The sequence below is a fragment of the Pecten maximus genome, chromosome 9 (genome assembly GCF_902652985.1).
Source record: "Pecten maximus chromosome 9, xPecMax1.1, whole genome shotgun sequence".
NCBI classification, from domain to species: domain Eukaryota; kingdom Metazoa; phylum Mollusca; class Bivalvia; order Pectinida; family Pectinidae; genus Pecten; species Pecten maximus.
Window position 1 is genome coordinate 2,172,176 of NC_047023.1, and position 14,339 is coordinate 2,186,514.

General features: G+C 34.1%; 3 protein-coding genes across 3 annotated transcripts in view; 1 reads left to right on the forward strand and 2 right to left on the reverse strand.

The window, feature by feature from the left end:
* Window positions 1-862: 862 nt before the first annotated feature.
* LOC117334798 (ankyrin repeat domain-containing protein 17-like) overlaps window positions 863-14,339 on the reverse strand; it is a 70,091-nt gene continuing 56,614 nt past the window's right edge. Inside the window, exons 8-11 of the mRNA XM_033894604.1 lie at window positions 14,192-14,275; window positions 3,359-3,442; window positions 1,898-1,981; window positions 863-916 (exon numbers count right to left, since the gene is read on the reverse strand). Of these exons, the coding sequence (XP_033750495.1) occupies window positions 863-916; window positions 1,898-1,981; window positions 3,359-3,442; window positions 14,192-14,275 (306 nt within the window). The remainder of the gene's footprint in view (window positions 917-1,897; window positions 1,982-3,358; window positions 3,443-14,191; window positions 14,276-14,339) is intronic.
* LOC117334649 lies at window positions 5,178-8,071 on the forward strand. Its single transcript, XM_033894390.1, has 5 exons — window positions 5,178-5,577; window positions 6,027-6,173; window positions 6,535-6,606; window positions 7,565-7,633; window positions 7,984-8,071. Exons 1-5 carry the CDS (start codon window positions 5,469-5,471, stop codon window positions 8,046-8,048), a joined length of 462 nt encoding a protein of 153 aa, XP_033750281.1. The 5' UTR covers window positions 5,178-5,468; the 3' UTR covers window positions 8,049-8,071.
* On the reverse strand, window positions 9,714-11,112 carry LOC117334648 (putative nuclease HARBI1). Its single transcript, XM_033894389.1, has 2 exons — window positions 10,462-11,112; window positions 9,714-10,171 (listed from the first exon to the last, which is right to left on the reverse strand). Exons 1-2 carry the CDS (start codon window positions 10,553-10,555, stop codon window positions 9,786-9,788), a joined length of 480 nt encoding a protein of 159 aa, XP_033750280.1. The 5' UTR covers window positions 10,556-11,112; the 3' UTR covers window positions 9,714-9,785.

Sequence of the window (14,339 nt, forward strand, 5' to 3'; positions counted from 1 at the left end):
TACATGCATACTGACTTGAAAAACACATGACGAGTTTGTATCTACTGAGATCTACTGACAGATTGGGAACACGTTATTGTTATACAAAGTTGGCACAGAAGTATCTTAACAATTTCTGTGTGACCACCAATAGCTGCATTGGACAAAGCATCTGACTGTAGCATAAGTAAACATCACAAATTATCAGTACCGTCGACATCGTCATCGTCATGATTTGAATGTACAGGTAACAGTGTGCTAAACTGATCAAACAAAACTCCAACTGTATTATTTACGTTGGTTTCTTGTACCACCTAGATATATATTTCTCAGTGATGGAAGAAACATGATGACAACGAAAATATCGCTATATGACTAGTCCCAGGGTAGAAACCTAAGTTTATTTGAACAAACTTAAGGGAAAGTCTTTTTCAATAAAACGTATACGAAGTCATCAAGAATGCAATGTTATAAGATCTGGTCTCAATTTGAAAGTTGAAAACATAGCTTTCATATTGGATAACGATATGTATATAGAACAACAAGTATCAGTGCTAGGACTGTCATTATTTCATTTTTGTAGCACATTCAATCACATATGAAGAGACATTAAACTGTAGGTCTCTGCCAAAATAATTGCCCTTCAAGAGAAAATGGACAATATACAATGTCAAGTTATCGTAATCAGATGAAATAATAAGCGCTTACTGGTGAAAGATAAGGATCGAACACCAGGGGTGTTGAGCTAGCTCCAAGGCAATATTGAAAAACATTATTTATTTGCCAGACAACGAAACATATAAGTACATGCATACTGACTTGAAAAATACATGACGAGTTTGTATCTACTGAGATCTACTGACAGATTGGGAACAAGTTATTGTTATAAAAAGTTGGCACAGAAGTATCTTAACAATTTCTGTGTGACCACCAATAGCTGCATTGGACAAAACATCTGACTGTAACATAAGTAAACATCACAAATTATCAGTACCGTCGACATCGTCATCGTCATGATTTGAATGTACAGGTAACAGGGTGCTAAACTGATCAAACAAAACTCCAACTGTATTATTTACGTTGGTTTCTTGTACCACCTAGATATATATTTTCTCAGTGATGGAAGAACATGATGACAACGAAAATATTGCTATATGACTAGTCCCAGGGTAGAAACCTATGTTTACTTGAACAAACTTAAGGGAAAGTCTTTTTCAATAAAACGTATACGAAGTCATCAAGAATGCAATGTTAGAAGATCTGGTCTCAATTTGAAAGTTGAAAACATAGCTTTCATATTGGATAACGATATGTATACAGAACAACAAGTATCAGTGCTAGGACTGTCATTATTTCATTTTTGTAGCACATTCAATCACATATGAAGAGACATAAAACTGTAGGTCTCTGCCAATATGATTGCCCTTCAAGAGAAAATGGACAATATACAATGTCAAGTTATCGTAATCAGATGAAATAATAAGCGCTTACTGGTGAAAGATAAGGATCGAACACAAGGGGTGTTGAGCTAGCTCCAAGGCAACATTGAAAAACATTATTTATTTGCCAGACAACGAAACATACAAGTACATGCATACTGATTTGAAAAACACATGACGAGTTTCTATCTATTGAGATCTAATGACAGATTGTGAACAAGTTATTGTTATACCAAGATGGCACAAGACATGTCCCCCCGTTTGCCTGATTAGTCATGTTTCTAAGGATAATATTGTTAGGTAGAAAGAATCATGATCCTAAATGAAAATGTTTTTGTTAAATAAATGTTTTAACTGTCTCTACTGCAGTAAAATCGATAAGACAACAAAATTAGTAATGCATCGAGTTGTGACTGTTCAAGCGATATTACAATATAACATCGCCATACAGCTTCCATTGAAATGTTTAGTGAACAAACCTTATCTACGTCGGCTCCCCTATCCAGAAGTATCTTAACAATTTCTGTGTGACCACCCGCAGCTGCTCCGTACAAAGCATCTGACTGAAACATACGTAAACATCACAAATTTTAAGTACCATCGACATCGCATCCTCATGATACATATACAGGTGTTATATTGTGGTTAAGTTATTCCTAGAAGTAAATAATAATAATTTCTATGAATAAATCATGAATTATATCATACACATCATTTTATTGACCTTTTTAATTGATCTATTTATTTCTCTCAACTGATATAATCAGTAAAAGACGCCTTAATCTACCTGTACGGATAACAGGGCGCTAAACTGATGAAACAAAACTCTCACTGTATTATTTACGTTTTTTTTTTTTTTTGACCACCTAGATATATATTTTCTCAGGGATGGAAGAAACATGATGACAACGAAAATATAGCTATATGACCAGTCCCAGGGTAGAAACCTAAGTTTACATGAACAAACTGTAGGGAAAGTGTTTTTCAATATAAAGTATACGAAGTCATCAACCTTCAACCATTGAAGTAGTTATAAAAAATAAAGAATTTCAGAAATTTTATTGGCAAGTTTTCAGAAGGAAATAAATGCAGTAATTTTATCTGTGTTTATTTATTTGTATTTATTTACCTAATAGGAATTGTATATTGTGGCCATTCTGTAACATTACACGATGTACGGTTTTGTTGCAAAGATACGGAACTTGCTCTGGAAAGGTCCTATCATGATAGTGCCATGTATTGGTACATATTAAATCATAAACTGAATGCAATGTTATAAGATCTGGTCTCAATTTAAAAGTTGAAGACATAGCTTTCTTATTGGATAACGATATGTATACAGAACAACAAGTATCAATGCTAGGACTGTCATTATTTCATTTTTGTAGCACATCCAATCACATATGAAGAGACATAAAACTGTAGGTCTCTGCCAATATGATTGCCCTTCAAGAGAAAATGGACAATATACAATGTCAAGTTATCGTAATCAGATGAAATAATAAGCGCTTACTGGTGAAAGATAAGGATCGAACACAAGGGGTGTTGAGCTATCTCCAACGCAACATTGAAAAACATTATTTATTGGCCAGACAACGAAACATACAAGTACATGCATACTGATTTGAAAAACACATGTCGAGTTTCTATCTATTGAGATCTAATGACAGATTGTGAACAAGTTATTGTTATACCAAGATGGCACAAGACATGTCCCCCCGTTTGCCTGATTAGGCCTGTTTCTAATGATAATTTTACTAGGTATAAAGAATCATAATCCTAAATGAAAATGTTTTTGTTAAATAAATGTTTTAACTGTCTCTACTGCAGTAAAATCGATAAGACAACAAAATTAGTAATGCATCGAGTTGTGACTGTTCAAGCGATATTACAATATAACATCGCCATACAGCTTCCATTGAAATGTTTAGTGAACTAACCTTATCTACGTCGGCTCCCCTATCCAGAAGTATCTTAACAATTTCTGTGTGACCACCCGCAGCTGCTCCGTACAAAGCATCTGACTGAAACATACGTAAACATCACAAATTTTAAGTACCATCGACATCGCATCCTCATGATACATATACAGGTGTTATATTGTGGTTAAGTTATTCCTAGAAGTAAATAATAATAATTTCTATCAATAAATCATGAATTATATCATACACATCATTTTATTGACCTTTTTAATTGATCTATTTATTTCTCTCAACTGATATAATCAGTAAAAGACGCCTTAATCTACCTGTACGGATAACAGGGCGCTAAACTGATGAAACAAAACTCTCACTGTATTATTTACGTTTTTTTTTTTTTTTTTGGACCACCTAGATATATATTTTCTCAGGGATGGAAGAAACATGATGACAACGAAAATATAGCTATATGACCAGTCCCAGGGTAGAAACCTAAGTTTACATGAACAAACTTTAGGGAAAGTGTTTTTCAATATAAAGTATACGAAGTCATCAACCTTCAACCATTGAAGTAGTTATAAAAAATAAAGAATTTCAGAAATTTTATTGGCAAGTTTTCAGAAGGAAATAAATGCATTAATTTTATCTGTGTTTATTTATTTGTATTTATTTACCTAATAGGAATTGTATATTGTGGCCATTCTGTAACATTACACGATGTACGGTTTTGTTGCAAAGATACGGAACTTGCTCTGGAAAGGTCCTATCATGATAGTGCCATGTATTGGTACATATTAAATCATAAACTGAATGCAATGTTATAAGATCTGGGCCCGTATTCATGAAACTGTACTCATGCTCAAACTCAAATTTTGTGCTCATGCTCAATTATGTACTCCGGTGAGAACGTACTCAAAAAGCGTATTCATCAAACTTTCTGAGAACGTTCTCAGCTGAGTACGGTAACTAAGAGAACTCTCTAATGTTTGGAGTTTCGTTTCGTGTATCGCGGGAATACGCGCACCTGTCCTCGGAGCAGACGACTAAATACCGCAACCGGAATGGCGGAACCCAAAAAGAAAAAACCCACATGGACGTCCCTTGAAGAGGCCACACTGATCCAAGCAGTACATTCAAACGAGAATGTACTGTTTGGATCACTGTCCGGACCAGGTTCACAAAAAATATCCCAGAAGAAAAAAAGAACTTGGGATGAAATAACGGAGATGCTGAATTCGTAAGTATGATATTAACAAAAAAAAAAAAAAAAAAAAAAACAGAAAGCAATCACCCTGAAAATTGATACTATAGTGGTATGTTTATGCAGGGAAGATATATAATTTTACAGCTATTGCGGAATCAATCAGTAGCCATACGATTAGGCTTCATGTATTTGATTGTATTATCTTATTGACGCCTGCTGCTGATTTTAGTACTACCCACGGTGCACTGTGACGTCAGCTCTAATGATGTTATTTTTAGATTTTTGCCGCTGTCTTATGTTGCTCACATTAGCCTATTAGTATGACTATATACATGCATTAGGCCAACGCGATGGAATCGTAACATCTTCAGCTGATCCAGGGAATATAACGTCAATATGCGTCTACCATGTCAACGAATCTGTTCGAATTTTTAGATCAGCCTGCATGATTGCTGATCAGCTGTTTATTGTTTACATTATATTCAGTTGTTACGTCGACCTCAGTATAATCACGGACTTATTGTATTTGTCAGTTGTATAATAACCTATATATTTGTAGAGTCTTAGTACCCAAGAAATGTCAGTTTTTACATGGGGGCTGTTTAAAATCTTGAAAGAAAATGAGACTAACATGTCCAATTAAACCGCCTCCCATTGTATTGGTGGCCTGGGTACCTTTCATTTTTACTGGCTTTTTTCTCTCTCCATCTAACCCCACTTAACCCAGGCCAATTAAGATATCCAGTGGACATGACCTTATCTATATAGTGTTCTGGTCATTATGAGGACAGCCTGAATTAAACTACAATATGTTGTATAACTTTTTTTGAAGGATTTTTGTAAAGAAAAGCCTAGTAATTTCCAGTCATGATTACAGTATGTAGTGTTGGTATGTATTACAGACTTTCCTGAGTTAATCCATCTTTAATGATTAACATGAAAATTTCTAAAAATGCTTGTTATTGTAGACAATTCCAGACATGTAAGAGAGAAACGAAAGACGTAAAAAAGAAATATTTTAACACCAAACAAAGAGGTAATTAATTATCACCTTATTCCAATGTTTGAAACATCACTTGCATGTATGCTTCAGCTAAAAAATAAAACAGGTGTTTCTGTTAACATGCCAGATAAAAATAAGGTACAGGTAGGTAGGGAAATCTTTTTGTTAGTCATCCTTGAAAATGGCAAAAAATAATCAGTGTAGGCACAAAAGTACAAGTTTAGTGGAAACACAGGTATTATTTTTAGCCTAGGCCTAAATTAGTTTTGAGATTGCAGTATTTGAAAAATAATTTCATGATTATTATAGATAGTGAAATAATTGGAAGTTATTTTACAGAATACCAGAAGGTCATTAGTTATAATTACATCTGTATATACATGTACACTTGTTTTTTTTTTTAAACTAGGCATTATATTATTAGTGTATATGCACCACATATATTTCATGTATCTGATATTTCTTTTTGGTTTTATTATCAGCAAAGGCAAAATTAGATGGATGCCGGTATCCGGCAACTGGTGGTGGACCTCCTCCGGAAAGTCCTTCTCCAGCAGAGGAGCTGATAATTGCTGCCACTGGAACCAGGCCTGGAATGAAAGGCATTACCAATGGAATAGATAGTGATAGTAAGTCCATTGTACAGTTATTACAGTTATCCTGGTGTGGTATTGTCTGTGGTAGGATGCATGCATTTTATTTTACCTTTTGTGTGGTATTTGCATATATAGAAAGAAGCTATGTCATTATTACAGTGTAGTTTAAGAGACTTTATATTACAATTTTGCAGTGATTTGGTCAGTGTAGGACAGAGGTGACCTTTTTTTTGTTAATGAATTTGTCACAAGCTTATTAGGAGCATCATTCCTTATACAAAATATAACAATATATTCTAAATAGTTTAAACTGTATATTAAGTACGAACTAATGTGCTGTATATTAAGTACAAACTGGTGTACTAATTTAATTTTTATTTAATTCTGAACTCAGCAGTATTGCCAGTCCAACCTATAACTGTGACAGAAACTCAAAGGGAAGACTACACCTCATCTGATTGTCAAGGTAAATTGTAGACATATTCTGAAATATATTTAGGAATTGATTTCAGTTTGAATAAATATGATAAATCATGAATGAATGGAGAAAAATGGCATCAAAACAATCGTGTGTTCGAGACCCGGTCAGGGCACGAGTCAAAAAGTTGTCTTCCTTCGTCATTTGTGTTTCTAAGCTATACATTATATATATATATATATATATATATATATAGTGTATTGGTTGATGATGAACAACATACAGTACATGGGTAATGTAGATCAGAAAAAAATAACAGACAGGTCAACTGGTGGCCATATTTGATTTTAACAATCTAGTTTTAGAGTTATTGTTTTTTCTCAAAAAGTCCTTCATTTTTTCCCAAGTTTCAGATGTAAGGTTACCTATTATGTTCAAAAATTCAAGAGGAAGGAATAGAAAAGAGATCAGTCATATGTTGGCCCAGTAGATCATGCTGTGATCTCTAGTATATTTATCAAATATTCAACTGAAAGTGGATACTGACATTAGAAAATTAGCATCAAAAACTCTTTAACCATGGAATTAGAATTGAACAGGGTGACATTTAATAATGAATATTTCAACACATACATGTTGATAAACATGATACATTTCTTTGCTATCAAATGTCTGGTGGGATTTATATTAACTGACAACATTCTATTACAGTGTTGAATGTACCCGAGATAATATGCACTGTGAATTTTGTGCTGACAATTATATAACTACAGTGTACTTCATGATATTAGTAATAGCCAATGAAAATGAGACAATCACAAACATTTTGTCACTGGGCAAGCAACCATTCTCAAATACAACTGTGCATTAATTGTCACCAAATTTATAGTTTTTGCTAGCCTTCTTTTTGCACAGTTTTAAGAGAAACATTATTCCACAAATATTTTAGAGTGTGAATTTAATGATAGCCATGAGATTATTAATATTTTCACCCATTAATTTTCAGCCACATTATCCTGTACACAGTGTACTTCAACCACAATCCAAAGCCCTGTCACTTATGAGCTCACAAGTAGTAAGTACTTATTGATTTATTGATAATTTAATATGTAAAGTCATTCTTTCAATCCAAGAATGTTCTGATAATTGAATATTTCTTTCTGTATTACATGTACCAATATAATATCTTGAACAAACACTTCACAGTTTTAAGTCCACTGTTTCTGTTTGATTTGAATACATCTAGCTGTCTTTCATTGTAAAATTTTGTTTAAAAACAGATTCAACAGCATATTTTAGAGAGTGTATTTATTACTGCACCGTGGAATTTTCACTTGTCAACTTATGAAAAAAAAGACACAATACTGTATACGAGCCAATTTGTAGTAATAACAGTCATGTTAAATATTTCACCATCTTTTCCAGCCATATTACCAACATCAGATGCATGCACAGACATTAATGAGCCAACAAAAAGTAAGTGCTTTTAATAACTGTATCAATTTTAAGCTCACCAGGTCTGAAGAATGAAACCAAAGGACCAAGGTGAGTTTATGCCATGTAGTGGTGTCCGTCTGTCAACAACTGATTTCTTTACTGCTGTTCAGAATTTAACAGAAATTGGCAGGAAGCATCCCTATCTGGTTGGGATTCAAATTTATACAAATGATACGGCTGAACCCCCAGGAGCCTAAGCGACGGGGCCGAAAAGGGTCTCTTTTGTAATACTGAGTAACAACTTCTCTGGATTTATGCAATTAATACTAAATCCAACCTGGTGACCATTACAGGCCCTCTCGGCCTCTTGTTTATAAGGTATTAGGGCACTCTTTCATTGCATGACTGTTCATGTTTTAATTAAATTTAAATTTTTCTGGTGACATCACCCAAAGGATGTAGGTCAATAGATATCCATATATATCAAACTGAAGTAATCCTTTGTTAAAACTCTATAAAGAAACTTTATAATCTTGTTACTGCCCAAGTTTGTTTTTAATGTCATTTGCTTGGAAGATATACTTTCAAACCCATAATTTAAAAGTATCAAAAATCAATAAAGCTATCTCATCCAATATCTGGCATGCAGATATAAGACTGAATAAAAGTTGATTCCAGTAACTCTGGATTCAAACAAGGAAGTTGTAGAAAGTTACATACATGGAATTTGCATATATGACCACTTAACTTGGGGCCTGAACCTCAGCTCTTTGGAGTCGGTCAATATCATCAAACTGTCATTCTATGCAGATTATGATTTCCAACCAAGACAAAAGATGAAATTGTTCACAAAATGGCTGCCATGATGATGTTACTGATATATTGAATCTTAGATATTGTAAGATTTTGATTTAAATTAGGTATGACTGTATAATATATTTCTTTCAGAGAAACAAAAAACATCTGTAGCATCACTTACTGAGGAAAACTTGATGCTAGACAACCAACGATTAACCCTGGAAATTAAGCGCATTGAGGAGGAAACCAAGAAAATACAAATGGAGCAACAGAAATTGGCTCAAGAGAAATCTGTCCTAGACCTGAAAGCAGCCTACTGGACATTCAAATTACAAAACGAATTTGAAATTTAAATATTTTATGCCATGGATGGCAATGTCCCTCGTCTGTCCTTGATCGCTAAATAAGGGGAAAAACTGTAAAGCGATTGCTTTTATCAAATTTTTGACATTTAATTGTACATTTTTACTACAAAATATCAGAAGCTTCAATTGTCACTGATTATAACAGTACTTGTGGTTTATTTTCCCTTTAATGAGAGAATGAATATTATTGATTTTCGCTCAAGGTCATAAGTTAATGTGGCCTCAAGTCATCTAACAAAATATTTTGTCAGCATAATCAAAAGAATTTATTTATATTTATCATCATATCAGCTATTAATTCTTATCAATTTATGCTACAGGGAACTGTATGTGGTTAGTTTCTAGACTGATTTGACACCTTGAAGCCATTCATCATCATCATCATCATCCTCATCAGCAGCAGCAGCATCCTCATCAGCATCATCATCAAGAGCTCAAGGTTCCTTATCATTTTGTTGATGATCATCATCATTTTGCTGCTTATCATCATCATCATTTTGTTGGTGATCATCATCATTTTGATGCTCATCATCATCATCAACATCATCATCCCTCTGGGATCTCTTGTTTTTAAGTCACTTTACTAATTTATAATGTTTAATTTATAATTTAGAATGTAGATTTAAGTTAATTATTGAAATACTGTCTTGTGATGTGATCACGAACATGTTTTCCATCAGGTTGTGCAAGAACTTGCTGGTCTTGGATGTGGAGCTGATTGTCATGCTCAAGCTCCACATCCACTACATCCAACCTGAGGATCCCTATGTTGTGAAGCACAACACAAGCAGAAGTAGTAGAAACTGCCATTTCTGGTGTCATCCTGAGTCCGAATCTTAAGCATGGAAATCTAGCTTTCAAAACGCCAAAAGTCTGTTCTATTAGTACTCTAGTTCTGCACAAGCTCCTGTTAAATCGTTCTTGACCTCTGCCTACAGGCTGGAGAAACGGAGTCATTAAGTACTTCCTGCATGCATATCCAGAATCTCCAAGAAGAAGTCCATCATGTAATCCTGTGAAATGATAATAGATATATAGTAGTTATTTCTCTCTAATCAGATAGAACATAGTTAAACAAAGATTCAGTTGATTTTGCCTGCGGAGTGTTAAAAGGTATGAGTAAGTATATACATGTATATATATTGATATAGTATTTTTAAGTTATGTAAAGACACTTGATAGCTTATCATACAATATTGGTTAATGAAATGTTCATATGTATCAAAATCCCATAAATCTTTTCAGAAAATATGGCTATTTACTGCTGTGTAAATGACCCTGAACCAATGCACTGATTTCTTACCATTTTCAAATTGGTCTTTTAAGGCTGAAGCGTTCCAAATCCGTGAATCATGGACACTGCCTGGCCATGACGCATTTAGACTTGTGATCCTCATGTGGGCATCACAAATTGCCTGTTGTGTTTATAGAGATTATATTGACAAACTGCATACTTCATATTCCTAATCTTTATTTACAAGTTTAAATGTGCAACATCAAAAAGAGAGGTGTGTAATCTCAGGAATTAAGGTACAAATAAGTGAAAGTATCATTTTCAACGTATTTTAGGGAGTGTACCTTATTCCATATGTTAAACTTCATGTTATGATTGATGAATTAGCATCATTAAATTTTATGCCTTTCACAAAATAAGATTGGGAAGAATTGTTTTCAGTAGTCCTGTAGATAAAAAGTCGAGTGGTAAATATTTCTATATGTACCTGTATGTTCAAGGAATGGTATCCTTTTCTATTGAGAAAGTCTGCTTCATTGGCTGCTGGCTTCTTGATTTTCACAAATGTCCCATCTATACAGCCTAGGACATTTGGAAATCCTAAATAAAAGAACCGAGTTACATTTTATGGTAAAATAAATCCTTTTTAAAGGAAAAAATAACCTGGGTATTTGTGAGTAGCTTGGTGTATTGGGGGTTGTGACTGTGTCCTGGATGATGTTTGTGTGTGTAGGGGGGGGGGGGGGGGGGGGGGGGGGGGGGGTGTTTGACGTGTATGAGTGCCATTTAATTTATTCGCATCAAAAAATTGAAATAGAGAAAATGTGGGTTTTTCACGGTTCATCAATGTGAAAAATATATTTCATTGTCATTTTTTAACAATGATTTTCAGGCAAGGCATATAATAAACGATAACTCAATATCTGCTCATTTCAATTCTTGAATTCAATATCAGTTACATAAGTGGACATTTTGGCAAGCTTTTTTGGGTTTTTACCCATTTAATTCAGATATATTTATTAAGAATAGAGATACATCTATTTATGTACAAAATACAGATACTTGTATTTTAATTAAAGGTCTGTATTCTAATAAGAGATACCCATATTTCAAATACATTGTAGATATCTGTTAATATAGAACTGTATTTTAGATAGAGATCTTTACCTTCTAATAAATACAGATCTATGTATTAAAATCAAAGATATCTCTATTTAGTTTAAACATTATTTTATTCAACAAGGCACAATAACATTACATATACAAAAAATTGCAAATGGGATGGGAAAACAAGCTTAAAGCTTATATTAATTCCTTTCCATTTGAATTTGAGATATTTGTACTTTAACTACAGATATCTAATTATTGAATTACTTTTTAATAGAGATGTCTCTATTTAATTACAGTTACTATTATTTGAAATAAAGATATATCAATTTAACTACAGATATCTAAATCAAATAAGTAAAAACCCAAACTACATGTACTTACCATGTAATTCCTTTTTTCTTCTCAAAGTTGCTCTTTTTTAACTCAGTATGATTGCAATGCTCGAGCATTACGAGCAATGTGCAAAATTTGAATGAAACAGTTTGCTTTTGAAATAAGGGAAAGTCTATAGGTTGAGTGAGAGGTATGAAGATGTGAATACACCTTAATTGTTCTATTAATCAAAATAATACAGCGTGCGTATAAATGAAATATTTCGTACAATCTGATAAACTGATCTTCAGCTTTCATGGGGTCATAGTCTTTGAAATATGTATGCATAATTGCCTTTAAAATTTGTGTTGTGTTGTGAAAAATCAAGATACTGTGATAATCTGTGATATTTGTTGGAATGTGTATTTCAAGTATTTGCAATATGCATTTACTTTGATAATAATTATTGTAAATGTGTTTCAGGGATCTGTAATGTTTTAAGTTATTTCTGAAGTTAATTGATTTAAATTTTATGGCGCGGGAAGGATGTTATAATTAATTAATTTATGCCTAGGCAAAATTCGAATACTGGCTAGGCAAAATTCTATTTCTGTCTAGGCAAAATTATATTTCTAGCTAGGCAAAATTCTATTTTTGCCTAAGCAATATTCGATTTTTGCCTAGGCATAAATCGATATTGTCTAGGCTGAAATATTTTTGCCTAAGCACTATTCGATTTTTGCCTATTATATATTTAATTATGACATCCTTCTCGTGCAATAAAATTTGACATGTGTATCAAGGATCTGAACAAATCATTCACCTGAAAATTGTTGGATGTTTTTTATTATCATTAAAAACTAGACCTTCATATCGCATTCCAAGTCGCTTGTTGGTGTTATTTCTTCCACAGGCTTGTTAGAGCCTGTTGGCGTTCTTTTCAGTGAGTTAGTATGACCCGCGTCATGTGTGACGTCATTTCCGATACATTGAAGTTGGAGACTGGAACCTAATTTGAGGACGCTGATATGCTTATTTACAATGTAATAAGACATGGTAATTTTATCTAAAAAACAGACGGTTACAATACTGACTAACCTGCAATTGCCCCAAACTCTTGCTTTGTTCTGTTTCCGTTTTCTCCTCTCGGGAATGTGACAAAATTACGGATTCTTCTTGCAAGGGCACCGACAACTCGCCGCACAACTCTACTGACTGTCGGCTGAGAAATCTTAACAGAGTCGCCTATCAATTGTTGGAAGGCCCCTGTCGCCAAGAACCTCAAACAAATAAGGACTTGCAACAGGGGTGGGAGGGACACGCTTCTGTGCGTTCTATGGGTAATGGAATCCGCCACCAGACCAACGATATATACGATGGTGTCTGGCCGAAATCGAAAACGCCGGAACACTTCTTCATCTGAAAGGAGCTCTAGGGGGTTCTGGCGATCCATTATAAGCCTTGGCCTTGGTATGACCACTTCTCTCACTTCTCTATTTACAAAACGTCCTGCCGCCATGGTGGAGAAAAGTGTGCTGAGCATGGGCAATACCATACTCAAGAAATCTTGAGAACGTGCTCAAATCTTGAGCACGATTTGAGCACAGATTTTTTCATGAATACGACTTGAGCATGAGAATAAAATCCGTGAGTACAAAACTTTATTTTGAGCACAAAACCTTGAGTTTGAGCATGAGTACAGTTTCATGAATACGGGCCCTGGTCTCAATTTGAAAATTGAAGACATAGCTTTCTTATTGGATAACGATATGTATACAGAACAACAAGTATCAGTGCTAGGACTGTCATTATTTCATTTTTGTAGCACATCCAATCACATATGAAGAGACATTAAACTGTAGGTCTCTGCCAATATGATTGCCCTTCAAGAGAAAATGGACAATATACAATGTCAAGTTATCGTAATCAGATGAAATAATAAGCGCTTACTGGTGAAAGATAAGGATCGAACACAAGGGGTGTTGAGCTAGCTCCAACGCAACATTGAAAAACATTATTTATTTGCCAGACAACGAAACATATAAGTACATGCATACTGATTTGAAAAACACATGACGAGTTTCTATCTATTGAGATCTAATGACAGATTGTGAACAAGTTATTGTTATACAAAGTTGGCACAAGACATGTCCCCCCGTTTGCCTGATTAGGCCTGTTTCTAATGATAATTTTACTAGGTATAAAGAATCATAATCCTAAATGAAAATGTTTTTGTTCAATAAATGTTTTAACTGTCTCTACTGCAGTAAAATCGATAAGACAACAAAATTAGTAATGCATCGAGTTGTGACTGTTCAAGCAATATTACAATATAACATCGCCATACAGCTTCCATTAAAATGTTTAGTGAACTAACCTTATCTACGTCGGCTCCCTTATCCAGAAGTATCTTAACAATTTCTGTGTGACCACCCGCAGCTGCTCGGGTCAAAGCATATGACTGAAACATAAGTAAACATCACAAATTTTAAGTACCATCGACATCGCATCCTCATGATACATAT

Coding starts and splice junctions, on each gene's coding strand:
- LOC117334649 (XM_033894390.1), top strand. CDS start 5,469: ATGATTAACATGAAAATTTCTAAAAATGCTTGTTATTGTAGACAATTC. Junction 5,578..6,026: donor TTTTAACACCAAACAAAGAG/GTAATTAATTAT, acceptor TTTTATTATCAG/CAAAGGCAAAATTAGATGGA. Junction 6,174..6,534: donor CAATGGAATAGATAGTGATA/GTAAGTCCATTG, acceptor TTCTGAACTCAG/CAGTATTGCCAGTCCAACCT.
- LOC117334648 (XM_033894389.1), bottom strand. CDS start 10,555: ATGAGGATCACAAGTCTAAATGCGTCATGGCCAGGCAGTGTCCATGAT. Junction 10,172..10,461: donor AAAAGACCAATTTGAAAATG/GTAAGAAATCAG, acceptor ATCATTTCACAG/GATTACATGATGGACTTCTT.